Source organism: Denticeps clupeoides, chromosome 4, assembly GCF_900700375.1.
Source record: "Denticeps clupeoides chromosome 4, fDenClu1.1, whole genome shotgun sequence".
Taxonomy (NCBI): Eukaryota; Metazoa; Chordata; class Actinopteri; order Clupeiformes; family Denticipitidae; genus Denticeps; species Denticeps clupeoides.
In genome coordinates, this window is record NC_041710.1 from 4,619,739 (window position 1) to 4,640,907 (window position 21,169).

General features: G+C 43.3%; 1 protein-coding gene across 3 annotated transcripts in view; it reads right to left on the bottom strand.

The window, feature by feature from the left end:
- Positions 1-3,860: 3,860 nt before the first annotated feature.
- pde1cb (phosphodiesterase 1C, calmodulin-dependent b) overlaps positions 3,861-21,169 on the bottom strand; it is a 67,921-nt gene continuing 50,612 nt past the window's right edge. For all 3 annotated transcript variants that reach the window (XM_028976008.1, XM_028976009.1, XM_028976010.1), the window contains 13 exons: positions 20,938-21,004; positions 20,309-20,425; positions 19,294-19,434; positions 17,143-17,243; positions 16,150-16,278; positions 15,210-15,311; positions 14,108-14,228; positions 12,688-12,769; positions 11,381-11,501; positions 9,346-9,521; positions 8,870-9,082; positions 7,270-7,330; positions 3,861-6,375 (listed from right to left, as the gene is read on the bottom strand). In XM_028976008.1, coding sequence (XP_028831841.1) covers positions 7,272-7,330; positions 8,870-9,082; positions 9,346-9,521; positions 11,381-11,501; positions 12,688-12,769; positions 14,108-14,228; positions 15,210-15,311; positions 16,150-16,278; positions 17,143-17,243; positions 19,294-19,434; positions 20,309-20,425; positions 20,938-21,004 — 1,429 coding nt within the window. In that variant the 3' untranslated portion in view covers positions 3,861-6,375; positions 7,270-7,271. The remainder of the gene's footprint in view (positions 6,376-7,269; positions 7,331-8,869; positions 9,083-9,345; positions 9,522-11,380; positions 11,502-12,687; positions 12,770-14,107; positions 14,229-15,209; positions 15,312-16,149; positions 16,279-17,142; positions 17,244-19,293; positions 19,435-20,308; positions 20,426-20,937; positions 21,005-21,169) is intronic.

Consider the following 21,169-nt stretch of genomic DNA (forward strand, 5'->3'; position numbering starts at 1 on the left):
TGAATTATTGTACGTGAGGAGTCACATGTGTTTTCAGTGAATATAAAAAGTGTTCTTGTTAAAGTGTCATTTTTCAGTTTTTTTTGTGATGTAATAATAAACAATAATAATAACAAAACTTTTTCCACTTAAAAAAACAAACAAAACAAAAGCTGGTTGCATAAGTGTGAACACCCTTAAACCAATACTTTGCTGAGGCACATTAATGAAGCAATTCAGGGTCCATGGTTTGTAGAAATGGAACTAATTGTTGATAGGAGAAGGATACCAAATTGTCCACAGCATTGGATCTTTTGTGGAACTTTTAAAGATGAAAATCATCAGTAATATGGAGAAAGCAGGAGAGTGATGAAAGTTGGTGAAATGACCAAATGGAAACTGGCCAGGAAGGCTGCCAAGAGACCTACAGCAACACTAAAGGAGCTGCAGGAATTGCATGGTTGGACGTTGTAAGCCTTTTCTTGGGTAAAATAAGCAAAACAAGTGTTGCGGTCTGAACCTTTGGTGGTTAAAGAATTCCATGCCCATAGTGAAGCATGGTGTTGGCAGTTTCCTGCTTTGTGGGCCTTTAGTCAAGATGGGGGGAATTATGCGAAAGTCACTCTTAGCATATTATTGCAGCTGGCCATGCTGATAGACACTTTTGGATTAAATGAAAAGGCGCTTAGTTTAAGGGTGTGCACGTTTATGCAACCACCTTATTGTACTTTTTTTTGTATTATCACCCAGATTAGTTTGCTTTTCAAATGAATTATACAGACTATAAATCACATTTAAAGCGGGAACGATATATAATTTTTTTTAAATGACAAAAACCTGGCATTTGAACAGGGCCGTACACACTTTTTATATCCACTGTATGTCCATATGTGCGAGAGGATGGGTAAATGTGTGTGCGTGTGTGTCGCGGAGAAGAAGCCGTTAAGCCCTGTTGTTTGTGGGAGTTATTAGCAGTGAGCAGGTCTGAGAGGAGCTTCCTGCAGCTGTGCTGTTGTAACCAATTACAAGGCCCATATGCCTACTAGCCCCTTTTGAGCAGGTGGACCTTCAGATGGAAGGAGAGGTGTGAGGGAAAGCCGTGGCTACATCGCATTTTACCATTCTTGCATGTGCGCACACATTTTCACACACACATGCACATGTGGCCTAAAACAACAAAATATCTATTCTATTCCAATGCTGAAAAAAAGATAATTTTTTTTTCTTAAGTTGACTTAATCACATACATCCCACTTAATATTTTATCGTTTCCAACAAAACGCATAATAGTAAGAAGAACATGATTTGATTGTGTATGAATATGTTGTTTAATTTAAATTCAATGCCAAATTTGAGCAACTTAATAAAATCATTGGTTACTTAAAATAATCAAGCTGAGCTAACTCAAAATGTATGTTTTGAAATTAAGCAATGGAATAAGCACAGCATTGGTCACCGTATGTTTTTTTTATTAGAGGTATATAATCCCATCGCGGTGTGTATAGTAATGACCAGCTATAGAGACTATAGATCTATGTCTGCTTGAGGGTTCTTTTCTGGCACCAAAAAAGAGAGAGACTAAAATGCAGAAGGCCCATCTATCTAAGTCACATTTGGCAGACAGACCGCCTCCCCCCCGTCAGCGATCACTGCCAAACCAAGAGCCCTCCGCTGATTTGAGTTCAGGGCCCCAGTTAAAATGAGGAAATCTTGCCTCATCACAGGCTGGGCCGACATCCAGATGCGTTAGCGAGCCGGCGAGCCCACAGACAGCGTCTCATTCCTCAGTCCTTCATACGAACATAATAGATATCTACACATTTTAATTACGAGACACTAAATTAACCTGGTTTAAAACTTGGGTTTAAAACATATTCAGGCAACAAAAAATTGTATTTCTCATTTTGATGTCCTTCCAGCCATGCATCTGCAAAAAAAAAACAGGTATGAATTTTTGGTTTTCTAAACATGCATCTACCAATATGCCTGCTTCAGATTTTACTATTTGTGAAACTTTAAACAGAAGGATAAATGAATCTAATTAAAGTTTTTTGCGGTGGTGACCTAGCGAGTAAGGAAGGTGATACTGAGGTACCACTGAACAAAGCACCGTCCCCACACTTCTCCGCGGGCGCCTGTCATGGCTGCCCACTGCTCACCAAGGGTGATGGTTAAATACAGAGGACACATTTCGTCGTGTCACCATGTGCTGTCCTTTAGTGTTTCACAATGACAGTCCCTTTCACTCTCGAAATGTGAACGAAGGATGCGGTTCTTACAAAGGAGATGAAGGTACCTGGACATCTGTAAATCTCTCTTCCTGGAATGTGGGAATAGTCCCCTTCAAGTCCTGCCGAGATATTGGGGAGTTAGAGATAAAGGAAGGTAGCTGGCCACTCCTGAGGCAACCCATTAATTTGGGAAATGGAAGAAGCCAAGAAAACCCAAATGCAAGAGCTGTATTATATTACATTATATTACAATACGATATTATTTTCTATTATGTAGAAGGTATTATTCTTTTCTCAGTTGTGATGCCATTGTAATTGCTTTCCGATATTGTTATATTATTATAAAAACATAATCAAATATTGCAAATTGCGCATAGCAGCGCTTCTTTCTGTCCAATGTGAAACTGGCAGCTGTCCCTCCAGTCACAAGTGCTCCTTGATTCTGAGTGGATGTAAGATGAGCGGGCGAGTTTTGCCAAATATGTTTACATATGGGCGATTTGATTAAAAATGTCTGCTGGGTGGGGCCTGGGGTAATTCAATTAGTCTTAGCACACTGCTGAAAGGACAGCCACGGAACAAAATCGTGGACCTGGCGCAGAAAACCACAATACCTTTTTAAAAATGTTCTCCTTTCATGTCTGTACGCAAGAGACCTGGCGAGTGTGTCTCTGCGGAGCGGCTTCGTCCGGCATCATTGTCCTGTCCTACATAAATGTTACCTACAGGACAGGGGCAATGATAATTTCATATATATATATGTGAGTGTGGATATATAGTTGATAGAAAAAGTGTACACGCCCCTGTTAAAATTACCTTGTTCGATCAAAAGGAGCTTTCACAAAGTATTCGTTGAAGGGTGTGGACATTTATTTACATCACAAATATATGATAGAATACACACACACACACACTGAAAATAAAGATGCTTACTCGTGATCTGAGCCCTTTGAGTTCAGCTTTATTGTCACGGCTGTGCAGTCACAGAATATGGAAGGCAGACAAGGGAATGGACAGATTACTTTCAACAAGTGGGACAGATAAAAAAAAAGGCTGTGAGAGAGACGGACTGACTGACAGAGTTGAAAGGTCATGGTGTAAAGTTGTACTTCATCAGCTAACATGTACATGAAACACTCAGGACACTGCTGGCTGCTGGGAGACACGTGTACTGAATCTGAACCGAATCTGAACACATTTGTCCAAAAAAAAAAAAAAAAAACAACCTTCCCCATCACCCATATTTACTTTGGAGAAGAAAAAAAAATAGTTGAGGAACAAAAAAGCCCCAGGCTTTATTTTGAGAAAATGCTGTTATTGAGTGCAAAGATGCCAGGCTCTGTAGATTTTCCCTGTCACCGTGACAACCCACTGTGCCATCTGTGAACAGAATCATGCCAGCAATCACAATGCAACCTTCATGGATCTTAAATAGATACAAACACACATTGAATAAATATGACAATGAAATCAATGTATCAATATATATCAATATATATATATATATCAATATATATATATACACACACACACACACACACATTAAAAAAGTGTGTATGTATATATATATATATACACACATACACACACACACACACACACACACATATATATGTGTGTGTGTGTGTGTGTGTGTGTGTGTGTGTGTGTGTGTGTGTATATATATATATATATATATATATATATATATATATAGGAAAAATAATGACACAATAGCAATGTCAGACCTAGAATTCAATATTCTCCTAACAAACACTTATTAGTTAGGATGCCTGAATAAGTATTCATGTAGCGCCACCTAGTGGTCTTTTTAAAAGAAGGGGTTCATTAAAAGGTGGTGAGGAAATTTGATGTACTGCCTTATAAACCAGTTCAGTAGACTACCATCAGTGATCGCATGGACGCATTAAAAAGACAAGATTGTGAGAAATGTCTATATTAACTACATGCCAGTTGGAAGAATAACTTTTTAATATGAAAAATAAAGTCCGTCTACGGGAAGTTAGTTTTGGATAATATTTTCTGCTTTCAGTGAACTACTGTAGATTTTTATTGCTAGGCTGCATTGGCTAGTAAGCGCCATACAATGATGGCAACATGTATACGGTAACTACTTCTGACACTCATGTTTAAAGGTACATTTAAATAAAGGAAGAACACTGACAGATCAGACAGGTCCACGTGGAAACATTCTTCAAACTGTGCAAGTCCTTCATTCAGGTGCACACAATTCCTGCAAAATAGGTAAGCTTGCGGTTTCATTGTTCCAACGACAAGTCACATTTACACTACCATGGAAACAGGGCGAAAATGATCAACTTCAGGGTTCTAGACTAGCAAGCAGCCATTTGCAATTGATTAACAGACCAAACGAAGCGCCACCCCCAGCGTGATATCAGGGAAAACACACCACACCCTCACTTTGGCACTTTCTGGTTCCGTGTCTTATGCTTCTTCACATCCGAGTTGAACAATTGACTCATTCCGTTCCATCAGTCTGTTTGTCCAGGTTTCAAATTCCCCATTTTTTAGAAAAAAGAACATACAACGTAACAGCCATAACAAATAACATTAACAATCTGCAAATGGAAGCACAGACAGCCATAAAGAAAGACTGACAGACATGTAGATAGACACACAGACAGAGACGGTGACCTCTACGGGGTCACCTGTAACTGGGCCAGAGTCTGGGGCAGAAAAAAACAAAACCGGCACCTTCCCTATAGATCTCTATCCGGCGGTGAGGAGGTGTCACACATTAAAACGTTACAGCAGCTATTACAGGCGGTGCAATAAGCCGACGCGTTGTTTGCACTGAAACACCAAATGCAACATTGAGTAAGGACCTTGTGCACAGTGATATGGTTTGTCACGATAGATTACAGCATGGGGCGCTCCACTACGAGTACGCATAAGACCATAGCCACAGTCTCACAGTACTAGAAATACCTTCAGTACGATTGTCCATCAGACATCGGCCATAATTACAATAGACTCTTTTTTTTTTTTTTCATTCACCAAAAAAATGATAAAAAAAAAAAAAAAAAAAATGCTGGAAATTTACAGTGCACTTTTTGAATAAGGAACTCGACTGGCTGTTCAGATAAAATACTGCCAAATGAAACTGTTCATCTCACCCGATAAAGCCAATAATATCTAAAATGCCAATGTCAAATGTACAGCATTATTACATAGTTGGTAAAAATAGAGACACAACAAAAAAGCTTTTGCTGCACAAGCAAAGCCTCCGCTAGAAACATTGAATTGCTGAAAGGTCACATCGTACTCAGGTGAAGAAGGACACGGAGCATCGAGATCCCGCGTTGTCGCCGGTCCACTCATTCGACTCAACGACGGGAAAAAGAGAGGAACTCCGTAACTCTCGGTAGAGTTCGGTATGCGCAGCTCTGTGGTAACGCAGCAGGATAGGCGACCGGGCCTTCCGTGCCGTGATATGATTCCCTTCAGAAGAAACCGGTTGGCGTGGAATGCTGGACTGGGGTAAGAAAGTCTGGCAGTAAACTGGGGTACCGGAGGATTTGGTTAAAGCAGGTAGAGTGTGGTGAGGGGAATAAAAACACACACACACACACACACACATACACAGAGAGAGAGAGAGAGACACACCTCAGGCTCAAACCCACCCACTCAGCCTGACAAGTTTTTGACCCTTGTACAAGTCCAACTAAGTGAAGTGAGCTGGGAAAAGGCCACTTCGTTGCAGCTATGCTAAAATGGAGTTCCGCAGGAGGCGGATGAAGCCATCGTTCGAAATGAAATTGCTGTATTTACAAAAGAATAGGACACAGTTTCGTTTTTTGTCTTTTTTTTCTTTTTTTAGGATTGTCCGCTGGATTTTAGGGCCCATTCGAACACGGAACATTCTAGCCACCATTTGCTTTCATGCATCGGCAGCTCTGCCAACAAAGACTAGCGTTGAGAAGCACAGAGGAAATGATTATTGTGTTGAATTGTGTGAAAGAGCGCACTTGTAGACACAGACTGTACTGGATATGTCCTTTAGGGGGCGCCATGGGGCTTCGGACGGAGAGGGGTTAAGCAGGATTTACAGCTCAGCAAGCCACTGCTGGTGGGTTTCTGTCACTTCACAGCTGCTCTCTTGGGTTCTCCTCTGCATTTGAGGAAAAGCAGGAAAGTCTAGCAACTGCAAAAAAGAAGGACAATAAGTGTACATTAATGTTCTGATCCATAACAAATGCACACACTGTGGTAGCAGCTTAGTGGGTAAGACACTCGCCTATGAACCAGATGACCACAAAGTCCCAGGATCAAACCCCACTTACTACCATTGTGTCCCTGAGCAAGACACTTGGCCCTGGGTGTCTCCAGAGGGACTGTCCCTGTCCCTGATTGTAAGTTGCTCTGGATAAATGAAAAAGTGAAATGTATTCATCTAGATTGTTTTCAAGATATTGGCTACTGAGATGCCCAAATTCTCAGCATTTACAGCATTTATCAGACCCTTTATCCAGAGCGACTTACAATCAGTAGTTACAGGGACAGTCGCCCCCTGGAGACACTCAGGGACACAATGGTAGTAGGTGGGATTTGAACCTGGGTCTTCTGGTTCATGGGTGAGTGTGTTACCCCACCCCAGTGGGTGGTAGTAGCCTAGTGGTGGTAAAATGGGATTAAAGGACACTTGGTGTGTGCGTAAAAAATACATTACCAAAAAAAAAAATCTTGTCCCGGTCACTCTTGACAAACTACGGACCACTGCCACGGTTGCCAAATTGGGCAGATTGATGGCGTCTCTTTTTATTTGAGTGTCAATAAACCCTTCTCAATTTCTAGATATGGCACAGCTAAGTTATTGTATCAGTAAAAAGAATGGATATGCAATGACTATAGCTGAATGTTGAGCAGTTTGGCACATTCTGGCATCTGGCACCACTGGCTGCCACGGCAACGAGAAGAGAAGCATTTTAGCATGGGTCGCCTGGCGGCCCAATTATATTCCAGAAGGCAGAAAAGGACAGCCGAACCGATGAAAGAGAGGCAGCGATAAGGGCAGGAAGCCAATTAAACGGCTGCTTACCATCAAGCGCTTTGTGTGCGGTCACTTCTGCCCGGGGAGTCGACCTCTTCAAGAACCTCGCCTGTAATTCACAACAGGAAATACGGTGCAGGTAAAAAAAAACAAAAAAAACCTCCACACCATCTTGCTTCATACACATTTCCAAAGGCAATGCTTTATAGACGGACATGTAGATGACCGAGATGATGAGGACAATCAAGGGTTCATGGGAGAACTCAGCCACTCAGCCTGTTCGATGCTCTGCTCGTTTCAAAAAATGTTTTAGTACAGAAAGGCGCAGCAAATCGGTAATATTTGTGGCTGGTTGTTGAAGCCCTAGTGCAACAATGCACTCTGTAAGTCTGATTTACAGGATGCCAAAGTTTATGTTCAGTTGATCCTTTCCCAGCAGTTTTTGGAAATAACTTGTGTCCAAACCCTGCAGCTTTTCACAGGGACGGATTACGGACCGGGCCAGCGGGGCCGCTGCCCAGGGGCCCTTGGGGTGCAGGGGGCCCGTGGGGCCCCTAGCCCAAAACAATTTGCAACGCAAACAGTTTTTTTCACATTGGAGAACTTGCAATGCGCAAATCATGGGGAGAGACCTATCTTTCCCCATGGTAATAACCAGGCTGCTGAATAGAAATGGGATGATTAGCAAAAGTGCTTTGATTTTTGGAGCATGAATTGTATAACATTCAAATAATGTTTGTTATGGTACGATCTGGTTGTGCTACGTTGTTACCTGTCTCTATAAACAGAGATGGGTAACCTGGTACTAACATTAACCTGAGGTAATGGCATTAGGCTGTACTGAGTATAATTTTTTTTTTTTTTTCTGAAGTGAAGTGATTGTCACATGTGATACACAGCAGCACAGCACACAGTGCACACAGTGAAATTTGTCCTCTGCATTTAACCCATCACCCTGAGTGAGCAGTGGGCAGCCATGACAAGTGCCCGGGGAGCAGCGTGTGGGGACGGTGCTTTGCTCAGTGGCACCTCAGTGGCACCTTGCCGGCTCGGGATTCGAACCAGCAACCTTCTGATTACAGGGCCGCTTCCTAAACCGCTAGGCTTGTGAAGCAAGCACATTTGAGATCCAACTTACTGTATCAACTTAAGCCACTGCATCATCATCAAAGCCACCTTCTTTTCACTTTTTCCGCACTAGTTTGGACCCACAAGTGGCATTTTTTCTTTTTTTTTTTTGAGGGGGGGCCTCGCGAACGTTTTGTCCAGGGGGCCACACGACCCATAATCCGTCCCTGACACTAGCTAAGCTTTAAAAAATCGAAGTAATCTCTCACACCTAATATTTTAGCATTGACATAATGTAAATAAACAAGTTACAGCAGGTTTGATTGGCTGTATCAGAAGGTGGAGTGATTGTCATTTTGCACACGGTGACACAACGAAATGTGTCCTCTGCATTTAACCATCACCCTTAGTGACCAGTAGGCACCCGTGACAGGCGCTCAGGGAGCAGTGTGTGGGGACGGTGCTTTGCTCAGTGGCATCTTGGCGGTTCAGGATTCAAACCGGCACCTTTCTGATTACGGGGCCACCACTGTCCCAAGGATGACCGCAAAACGCAAAAATGAACAGAAGTGACGTTTACCATTCTGTAATTTTGCATTGTCCTTCTCTGGTGGGATGTGAGGATTCTCATCCGTGGGGCTTTCGCTGGGCCCAGGTTTGGGCTCTTTGTCCCCGTCACCGGGCTCCGCCGCATGCCTTGGTCCTGGGTGCTCCAGTTCTGTTTTTCCCTCATGGGTTTCCACATCTTTTTGGGCCTGCTCCTCAGCTTCACGCCAGGCCTTTTCTTCTGTTTCTGCGAGCGTGCAGTGCAGAGAAGAGAAAATTTGCTTTTGCTCTTATTAAAGTCTTTTTGATTCTATTATGCAAATTAGCATTTCCCATTTGATCAAATGGATCTCCATTCTACCACGCCATCATTTACCACGCCATTGATTTTGGCCTAGAATTTCTAATTTAGCACGACTCTAAATGAAACATTTCTATTTTAACCCCATTGCTCATTATTTTCTTTTATTGGCGATAATTGTCATAAATGAGAAGCCCCTCTGTGCTCACCTTTGGCTGCCTGAGCTTTCCACCGCTCCCTGTTCTGGCACACCTCTTCGTTCCAGATAGCCTTGAAGTTCTTGAGATCGACGGCCAGCAGGGAGCAGTTGTGCGAGGAGCTGCCGTCCGACTCGGAGCTGTTCACGCTGCTGCGCTTGCCCTCAGCAGTGCTAATACTGTTCAGACTGAGGACAAGGACACGGGAGTGTTATGATTCCCCGCTTCACCAGAAACCACATTTTCCAGTCTGCAGTTTGCAACTCGGCTTCAGTTTCCCTCGCCATGGCAATCATCTTATTCGTGCTGATTCCTCACCGTCATCGTTTGAAAGATGTCTTACTTCAGGGGGCAATAAGGTGCTTGTCCAGTTCCTGGTCATCTCGAGGCTAGACCTCCCGGCAGATCTAACTCTGACCTGCATTCATCCTCTCCACCTGAACTACAATGGAGCTGCAAGACTGGTTTTCGGCCAAGTTCTCCCACACCACCCCATCGCTTCTCTCCTTCCACAGGCTTCCAGTTTCTGACCACATCAGATTCAAAGTACTGATGCCGGTCTACAAAGCCAAAACTGGACCAGCACCCCACTACTTCCGAGCTCAACCCACACTGCACCACGCTCCATCAGATCCTCCAGCACTGCTTGACTGGTCAACGAACACATGCTTCTAGACACTGTCTTGGCACATAGGTGGTGGTACGTTACAGGGACAGTCCCCCTGGAAACACTCAGGGTTAAATGTCTTGCTCAGGGACACAAGTGGGGTTCAAACCTGTCCTAGACTTATGGGGTTCATTGGTGAATGTGTTACCCACTTCGGTACTACCACTGAAGTGTGGGGCGTGTTCACATTTACATTTACATTTGCAGCATTTATCAGGCGCCCGTATCCAGAGTGACTTACAATCAGTACTTACAGGGACAGTCCCCCCTCAGAGCAATTTAGGGTCAAGTGTCTAGCTCAGGGACACGATGGTAGTAAGCGGGATTTGAACCTGGGTCTTCTGGTTCATGTGTACATGACATGTACACTACAACAGGGTGGTGTTGCAGTGTAACACACTTGTGTTACCCACTAGGCTACTACCACCCTGTTGTAGTGTACACCCAAAGTCATAAAAAATGACTAAGCATGATCTTTAATGACGTTTGTGCATGTGGCATACTGACAGACAATCTTCCAGAATGATGAAGTAGCGAGCGTGAGAGCCCAGTTCATCATGCCCAGTTTAACCTATATAAAACGTATATAAAAACGTATATAAAAACGTTCATAATTCTGGGTGACTGACATAATTACGCAAACAAAAAGTTGGGGTTGAAATCAGAAGTTTTAACATGTTGTTTTCATTTGGAATCATTATATAAGAAAAATCTTCAACAGACATCTTCACGTTCAGCCACAGTCAAAACCAAAAATTCACTTAGTGTGGCTTAAACTTTGCTGCGCCCCGTCTGTTATCTTACAACGAAGCATATGTGTGGCTCCTTTAATCGTTTTACTAATTACTGGATAAAGCGATCTAATTTTAGGAGGATCTAACAGAGGACACGCTTGTGTTCATTAACCGCTGTTAAAATGAACTGATTGAAGTTAAACTTTTTTCTTTCCTAATAAGCCTCACTTTTCGCTTCTCGCCTCTGTGGGTTACGTATTTAGCATGCACCACTCGGGGTTAATAATCACCACCCACTCCTCTGCCTGTACCCGCTGAGAAGCACGGGTTTCCATGAAAAGTGATTTCGAGCCGCGCGAAGACAGACACCTGCGCTGATAACGGATCTTCGAGTTCGCTCGGCTCCCACCCGCCCGGCCGCCGCACGACAACGGGAGGGATGATTGGCACGCTGGGCCCGCTTGCCGCTGGGCACAGGAGTTGGGCTCGGTGTCTCGGGTGCGATTCTCTCTCCACTCTGCTACTGCTCAGGCTGCCGTGATCGCTTGATGTCAAGAGAGTGCGGGCTTCACAGAGCACATAAAAAAGGTCTGGGCTCACGCTCAGTCGTGATGCGGTGAAGAAGAACGTGAAAACGCCCCCTGACCTGGAGCGGCGGAAGCCAGCAAAGCCAGAGTGGGTGGCCTCGTCAATCAGCGGCGTGACGATCCTCTCTGTCATGTCCGTCAGGACGGTGAACGTAGGCACAACGATGAAGTCGATAAACCCTAGAGGTCACGTGAAAAAAAAATCATGCGTGGTCAGCGCATAACAGTTGCGCCAATTTGCCGCAACAGTAAGCCCCTAACAGGTGAAGAGAAAAAAACATTGATTATCTTGTGGATAAATGAGACAGCAAGTGAACACTCAGTTCTTGAAGATGATGCACTGGAAGCAGGAACAACTTGCAATGTAAAAGTTCCAGGCCTCATACCAGCAGTAATATCCAGACAACCTACCCAATGTCAGCAAGACCTGAGTTAATGGCTGGTTTATCTGTCTGAAAGTGAAGTGATTGTCCTTGTGAAACACTGCAGTGCAGCACACGGTGCGCACAGCGAAATGTGTCCTCTGCTTTTAACCATAACCCTTGGTGTGTGGGGACGGTGCTTTGCTCAGTGGCACCTTGGCGGATCGGGTTTCGAACCAGCAACCTTCTGATTACGGGGGCGCTTCTTTAACTGCCAGGCCACCACTGCCCTGCATTGTGTGGTGTGGTGATATGTTGCTGACACATTGGCCCTTTTTTTTAAGCTTCACAAGCATTTTTTATGCTTGGGTCCACTTAGTATAGAACATTCTGAACCACTCATAATTTTGTACAGTATCTCCCAAATGTGAGCTCATTTTATTTATTAAATTTTTTTGCTTGGGACAACACTGAATATATGATACTTTAGGTTTACACACACTACAAGTCATAAGTTTCGATGCACCCACTCTGTGGGGTTAATAGAGACCAAGATGGAGTATGTATGGAGATAGTTTAGTTTCAAAATTCACAAATAAATATCATACCATTCACAAATTTATTTCATGACTTACGAATAAATGTAACAACATTCACAAAAATATTTTATGACAAATGCATAAATAACATTTATGTTATTTACAAATATCAGTGCGGTTACATTTAGTCTCAAACTGATTTACAAATCACCGTATATATTTGTGAATACCCTTACATTTATTTGTGGATTTTTGAAACAGCGCTCATTTCACAAATGCCAAGTAGCCAATCACATCAATTGATGTTTGAGCGTACGATTTAAATGGCTACTTTTGCGCATTGTTGTGGTCATATATCGTGCGTGGTGTGATATTTATTTGTGAACTTTATTTATGAACTAAACCATCCCCATAGTTTTGTGTGCTTTCATATATTAAGGAGTGTTATCTAATCCACTCACTCACCTATCTGGGACTGGGCCACCATGGTTGACTTCCGGTCGCAGAGGGGAGAGAACGGCAGACCGAGCTCCGCTTCCTTATCACCCTGCAGAGGAAAGCCAGTCAATAGGGCATCCCATTCAGTTCATTCTCTACAGTGAAGCCCGTGAGAGGCTGCGGGCTTCTGAAAATGAGATTGCCCGTTCAATTGGACAATATTCACCGCCGCTACCTGCCAACGCGCTTCACCTGCCAACGTGCTTCACCTTGAAATGCTGTCGTTTTATGTTTTTGCTTTAAGCTGTCATGAGGTGTGACACCTGAAACACAACCCCCACGCTTATGATGACCCTGGCTGAAAAGAAGCAATCGAGACCCCTGATAGAAAGAAAAAAGCCATTTAGAAAGCTAATGCTGGAGGAATAAAATAAATAAATAAATAAAGGAAAGCCTGATCCTGGTTTTTAGATTCTCCCGATGTGAGTTAGGGAATGATAGAGATCTAAGAGGCTTTGCCAAAAAGGTCTGAGACGGCTCTCAGATGCAGGCAGTAAGTATCAGCTCTAAATCTTAGCTGATAATCATATAAACCAATAGACTATTTGGCATTTGGGAAATCCTCTTTTAAATCACAAGGACATTATTAACACATTTACTAACACACATTAATTCCACACATTACCTTGTCAGGCCGAAAAGCCGGGATAACGTTAATCTAATCATCTGCTCGATAAATTAAGATCCTGCTGAGATGTGGATGGGCTGGTGTTTAAACTATAGTTCAATATTTGGGTGTGATTGCATGAGAGGGGGCTCAGCCTGGAGCAAAGGTACCAGATGAATGACAACAATGGACACACACACACACACACACACACACACACAAACATACTGCTTTGTGAGGACCTACGGGTATGTTTTATTCTCCTTTTGAGGACATTTGATCCCTACGAAGACATTTCACACATACAGGGCAGTTTCAAGACACTTTCTTTTTGAGGGACATTTATTTATGCATATTCTAGTTGGTTAATATCCCAGTGACTGGGGCGAACGTGACAGCCCGGGCAAATGGAGAATATTGCGTCAGGAAGGGCATCCGGTTTAAAAATCGATTATGGGAACAGCCACAATGGCTGGTCCGCTGAGACGACCCCTAACGGGAGCGGCCGAAGGAGGGTGATAGTTTTTTAGCTGATAACATGCTTGAAGAGATATGTGGGTTATTTTCTAAAAACAACATCCCCATTTGACAAAACGATTTATTTGGCACAATCAACAATTTTTTTTTTATGTATTTCAATTTCAGTGTATTAGTATGTATTTCTGTCTATCTATGATGTGATTGGTGTCATAATTCCCAGGTTATTTGTTCCATGTAAACGCTTTTCTCAGCTTGCAGTAGTCTGTTTAGTTGTGTTCACAAACACACACATACACACACCTGTCTGAAGAACTCCTCCAGTAAAGAGGAGGTCCAGCGGTGATGCAGGTCCCAGTTCTTGGCCGGGTGGCTGATGTCGGCCGTGTGCAGCAGGAGTGAGAGAGCCTTGGACTTGTCGATGCTGTGGGTAAGTAAAACACCCACAAGAGCAGCAGAGCAAAATGCAACTCCATCTGTCACACACACAATTCTATTAGCTGGCACTTTTTTCCTGCCCATTTCACAGCATGCTCTGCAGGCCAATTACTTTTTTTTTTTTGCTGACTTGGTTTGTTTGTTCTTTAGCCTTTCCATCTCAGGAGTGTGTGTGTGTGTGTGTGTGTGTGTGTGTGTGTGTGTGTGTGTGTGTGTGTGTGTGTGTCTGTTCTTGTGTATATGTGAACATTAGGATTTGTAATATTTTATGGTTGTTTTACAGTCAACCGTTGAATGAATGAGCCACAGCGGCATTATGACTCCTGTCTGATGGATGCCGGATGTCACTGGAAAGTCACGCCTAAAGCAGGCCACAGGCAGCTAGAGCTATAGGACAAATTTCATCACTACATATTTAATATATTCCTTGTGGCTGCAAGCAAGTTGCTTTAAAGGAACGCAAGGTCTAAGCACTGAAAGATGAGGAGAAAGATGCACAGAAAAAAAGGGTTGATCCCATTCATTCATCCTCATGCATGCTTGTTTTGGCCAGGGGCATTAATGATTTCACATTTATGAAAAGATTAATTACTTTTCTTTAATTGTTAACCCAATTCCCCTGTCCACTTCCTTCAGTGACATAATGTGGGTCTCTGCAGGAAATTCAAAACAGATCAATGATAATCTGATTCCCTTATTTAATTTCTTTAAAACTAGTAAAGGCCTGAAGGAGAGGCTAAAAGATGTAACAATAATTGCAAGCGCACAACCTAATGATTCAAATATGCTTTAACCATTTCAAAAGTTAATATATGTTTTTTTTATATCCATTCATTTTCACTCATTCATTTATTCATGTGTCAATGTGGTGGGCAATTGGCAACAAAAAAAAAATGCAACCATGGTTATAAAATCAATCCTATCAAATGAACCATGGTGTGAATAGGAATTTGCAGTTGACACTCACCTTTCTGGCTGCTGCAGGTAGTTCTTCATGGTTTTCACCTGCTGGAAGTGGCAGGACATGTCTGTGGCCAACACCATCTCCACCACAAGTGCCCTCAGCTCTCTGCAGCACAATCAGCATGGGTCATTTTGAAAATGAACAACACAGACATGAGATGTACTTTATGGAGTACTGTAAGTACTGTATTATAACAATGACTACATAGAAGAAAAATGTTGGTAATCTGGACGGGTAAGGGTTTACTTATTTGCAGTTAAAAAAGTGAAAAATGAATGTGTCGTTTTCACTGTGGACTTTTGATACATCTATGCTGTGTGTAGTGTGATCTATTACAAAGTGGAAAAAACTCACAATTTGTTAAGTTTACACAAACACACACACATATTTATTAATATACTCATCCATATTTATATGTTCAGATTACTTATATGGTGTTGGTATCGTTTTCTTTGTTCTGTTTACTTTTTGGTGCTCTTCTACTTTCTATTGTGACAAAGCAAATGTCACATTTAGGTGACTAATAAAGATTTATCTTTGTCATGATCCGGTCCGGCAGGGGTTACTCCAGGTCCGGAGTTTGGTCTTGTGTAATGTTCCCTGATTGTTATCACCTGTGTATCATTGTATAAAACTGTCCTGTTTGTGTCTGTTCGCCGTCGGGTCATTGTCTGGTGATGTTCCCCTGTCCTGGGTACTATGTATTAAACCCCTGTCACGTGATGTCATGTGTATGTGTCCTCCTGCCTCGCCATGTCCAGCCATCGCGACAATCTTGGTATACAAAAATCTTGACATGATTGTAAAAAACAATGTGCTGATAATGTGCTGCTGCTTTGCCTTCATATTTCTTGCCCACATGAATTATTTGGCATGCCTAGCATATCTGTTGAAACATGATTATGGCACATAATTCTGTTAGTCTGGAACTTTGTCATTTTACCTCCAGTCGTCCTTGGACAGGTTATAGAGGATGTTCATCTCATCGTCGTCCTGCAGCAGGCGATATGCGGCGCTGACATGATGGCTCTCCAGCACTGACCGATCGTTGTAAAGAATAGCCGTGTCGGACCTGAAGACCAACACAGCGCACACATTTAATGTGACACCGCCACCGTTCTGTAAAGACAATGGGCCCTATTTTCAAAGTAGCGCTTGGGGAACGTTTGCCAACATTATATGGAGAACGTCTTCAGGATTTACACCCTACTCATTTATGGGTCTTGCAGTTTTAACATCATAAAAAGAAAACTGAAGATGGCAGACAATAAAGTAACAATTTAATAAAAAAAAAATAATAATACAAAAGGTTGACCATTTGAGTCTCTCTGAATCAGGCAGCTTTTGCCGTGAACACTTTCTTACACACACACACACACATTCATTCACGTTAATTTGCATCTCGTGAAGTGCCGTTTGATGACGACAATAGTGAATAAAGCATCATGAAGGTAAAAAGAGGTGACTCTAAAAAAACAGATTCATCAAACATACAATAAACACTAAATATGTTTCTGGTAATGGATTCTTCAAAATGGCTCCATCTTAGTTTCCATAACCGCACAAGTGTAGGTGTGTCCAAACTTTTTACTGGTACTGTAATCTTGGTACATTTACATTTGTGAACGCTCAAAGCTTTACGTCTCATTTAGAGCATCTTTAAGTGTCTGTTTTCCTTTCTCAGAACTCCTGAATCCAGGCTGGTGAGATCATTGGTGCTTCTCTTCTTTCTAGACAGAGCACCCTTTTACCCTGCAGCCACTCACATATCCAGACCCATAAGAGTCACAATATTACTTTAGTTATTATGTTAATGTATTTTTTTTCTAGTGCAACACAAAACTTTCATTTGTTCTCCTTTTTCTCAGCTGTCATGTCCAGAGGCCTCTAACCTCAAAATGAAAACAGTGACAAATGACCCGGCTGATGCCAGTACCTTGTCTGGATGTGAAAGTTATTTGTGGTCCCAGTGTGTTCATAGTCGTGGATCGCTGCGGCGAAGAGCATGGCAAAGATCTCCAGCTCGGTCAGCCAGTGCTGTAATAGATGAGGAGAAGTGTAGAGAACATTTTCATGCCACCACTCTAGTTATAGCGTTGGAAATATTGCCTTCTCCCCCTTCACAAGAATCCGGCCTCTTACTGGTACCGAGAATTAACAAATTCTCAGCAGGTGGACTAGCTTCTGCTACAGAGCTTCCCTGCTCTGGAACAGCCTTCCTGCTAATGTTCAGAATTTGGATGCAGCCTCGATATTGAAACACCGGGGCCGATGTCGCACTCGACATGTACAGAGGCATCTACCATAACCACTCAACCACCATAACCCAACAACCCGAGTTTAATCCATTTCTCTAGATCATGGTCCCTGCTAATGAACTGTTGACAAGACAACCCAGCATGAAATGTACCAGAGGGTCACCACAGCCACCAACACCAGAGCGGCGAAAGCTCAGGGATCTTCAAATGGACCAGTAGCATTATAATAGACATGCAGTGTAGACCATGACACTGGACTAAAACCTACTCTGCACTGTCCAGCACCTCCAAACATGGACAGATGCTGTATACTACACTATGGACTTTCCCACCACTACACCTGTTGGACTGTTTTTTTTTTCTTGGACAAATCATCGCCAACCCTGCACTGACACCTATTGCATGCTCACTCTACCCTGTAAGGGCCTCACTCCTTCCCAAGGTTTCTGAGCAATGTCCTTTGGGATTAATAAAGTTTTCTGATTCTTCCTTTTTTAGTGTATGCAGAAATGTCAAGTGTGGGGGGGTGTCAACTGTAAAGCCCCAAAGCTTATTGAAACATACTGTGTGTGATTTTGGGCGATATAAGAAATAAATGTTGTTGTTGTCCTACTGTGAACCCAGTCACCCCGACCGCTGGGTGTCATAGACGCCTGCTGCAGTCTGCCCCTCCTGGGACTGCAAAAAAATAAATAAATAAATTCCTGAACTCTACCAATTCCATGTGAAAAGTTAACGACCTGATAAAGCGATGTCACAAACCGAGGTGCTCGCGACCGCAGTGGCAAATTGGTGGCCGGAGGCGCTCCCACCGTGATTAATGACCGCCGCTTCCCATTACAGCTACTGAGCGATCCTTCCTTACATTCTTGGATAAACAACGAATGTGTATGTGTGTGTGTGTGTGTGTGTGTGTGGGTGGGTGGGTGGGTGGAAGGGGTGTGTGTGTGAGTGTGTGTGTGTGCACCTGAGTGTGTGTTTCTCTCCCACCAGATGTGTGAGGTGTAATCAGCAGGGATGTTAACGAATCTGTTCATGTCTCTGTGAGGGACCTGTTGACTGCTTGATGTCATGTGGACCGGGGGATGGTGGAAGGAGGGGGGTTGGAAGGAGACATCGTATGACGGATGTCTCTGGTCCTGGACACACCGTGGGCCACATCCAGTAACGTGGTTACCCAGGGTCTCCGGCCCGCGGGGAAAGCAGCGCTGCCAAACTGCCACATTCACGTTATTAATGCGATTAAAGAGAACGAAACGGGGACATTGTTGGGTGAAGAAGTGAGCGGTGGGTGTTTGGTGGGGGGAGAAGGGCGCATATGTTCTGCAGCTCAGCTGGTCAAGGGGTGTTTTGTAAGTGGCGGCTCTTTTAAAGGCGCACAGAAGCGAAAACAAATTAATCATCAGCCCCCTGGTGCCATATTTTACTCCATATTCTCTCTGTTGAACTGAGAGCGGAAGCGTTTGTGGACCAGAACATGAAAAGTCATTTCCGACGGCTTTCTCCTCAAGCTTCCATACCGGGGAGTGATTGATGATTAATCCTGGATTAACAGTTCAAAGAGTCCTTTCCCAGTATTCATTTGCTTTTAAAGTAAGTTTTCCAGGAAAACTATGCGATAACTCTTGAAAAGACACATTTTACAGAAGTTATCAAAAACCCCTTTGGATGCACAATTCATAGCAATATGGCAAAGGCATCAAAAATTAGCAGATGCTTATCTGCTAATTTCACTTTATCTTTTCTACATAATTTCATTTATGTTTCCTCATGTGTGACGTCTTTAAACGGTGCTTCAGACTGAACATCGCCATGGATCTGAAACTCACCACCATCCCCGTCTTCAGCAGCAAGTAGTGCACCGTCTGGGTGACATCGGCCGCGTGCATGAGGTTATGGTAGGGGTTTTTGTGCTTGCTGTACCCCACCTCCAGCGCCTCCACAAACGACACCAGTGCAGAAATAGGGATCTAACAGCGGAGAAATTGCAAGAAGGGCAACAGTCTTCTGTGACATTATTTTTGCACAAGATAATACCAAACGTGGCCACAAGAGGCCGCTCCAAACATTGTAAAACATTGTATTCATTGTAAAAAATAAAAGTGAGATCATTAACACTAAACACGGTAATATATTTAATCAATACGCAAGGCTCTTTGAATTCATTAAAATAAAAGGCAACAATGTTTGACTTGTATTCAGATGTCTTATCAACATAAATTCACTTGCAGCAGTTGCAGCCAAAGGCTGTCGACATTAGAGATGTGAACCTTCACTAGTCTTACGATTTGATTTGATTGCGGTTCTGACCAACTCTCCACCAAGCAAAGGAACCGAGCAGACTGGTCCAAGCTCCGGTAGTCCCCTTATTACTTCACAATAAAAAAATATGCATATATTTATTTAAACTGCCGCTAAGACGATACGATAATAATCTCTAAGATCAGCTTTCCTCCATTCCCACTTCACCAAAGTTTCAACTATTGTGCCCTGCCGTGCAGCATGAAATTTCTACCTGGAGTAGCGTTGTACTCAGATAAGGCAGCCACAGTCACTACCAGCACTACTTTTTAATGAGAATGTTAATGCCACCGCCAGAAAATCACCATGCAATGGTGCAATGTCATTTTTATATAATCGATTATGTTCTGCACTGCATCGATGCAGAATCGTCCACGTCTGCATCGCGGTGCATCGATTATACAATTAATTTCGACACCCCTACTCGCCGCTGATGCCTTTAAATATTTTACCTAAATTTGACATATTCACTTTTACAGGATAAAGATATGTTTGGTCCGTACAATGTTCCGTTAAACAAGCAAGAAATTCCAGCACAATTACCTTGAAACGGCTGATGAGGTCATATCTGGTGAGGAGCTCGTAGAAAATGAATTTCAGAGCGTGGTCCCCACTGGACTCATTCAGCGCAAAGACGTCAAAAGACCACTTGTCCACATTCTGTGCAGAGGAATAGACTGTATTATTTTATAGCCGTGAGTATGTCCATCAGCCATAACATTATGAGTGTGTCCACCTTTGAAGCAAGTACTCCACTAGACCACTGAAGGTATGCTCTGGTTTCTGGCATCAGGTGTTAGGTGGTGCCATCATGAATCAGATTTCATTGTTCCAGCACATCCCACATTGGCGTGAGCTCTGGATAATTTGGAGGCAACACCTCAAACTCGTTGTTTTGTTCCTCAAACCCTTCTTGGACCATTTTTGCCTCCTTGGACCTCCCTGGCAGGTCCTGACCACTGCAGACTGAACATTCCAAATTTCTGGAATTTGGCAGATGCCCTTATCCAGAGTGTGTTGCTCAGGGACTCACTGCCAATGTACCATTCCTAACTCTTCACCTGATAGTGGTCATAATGCTATGGCCCATGAATGTCCTCTGTTGCGTGTGCTTATTCTGGTTTGCCTGGGTTTCTGTTCACGTGTGCGCACACGGCCTTTGATACCGTTACCTTCAGCACGGCTATGACAGAGGGGGGATAGCTGAGTCCCACCATATTGGAGGTGCGCCGGTACATCCTGCGAGGGCGAGATAAACACAGCAGGCGAGAGACTTCAGCTGGGTTTGGAGCGGAACACCACAGAAGATCCTTAAACCTCCCCATCAAACCCTTACCTCTGGCTGTGAAAAAGCACAACCTTCAAATAAACTTCACCCAACAGAAAGCTCTCCCGCACTTCGGC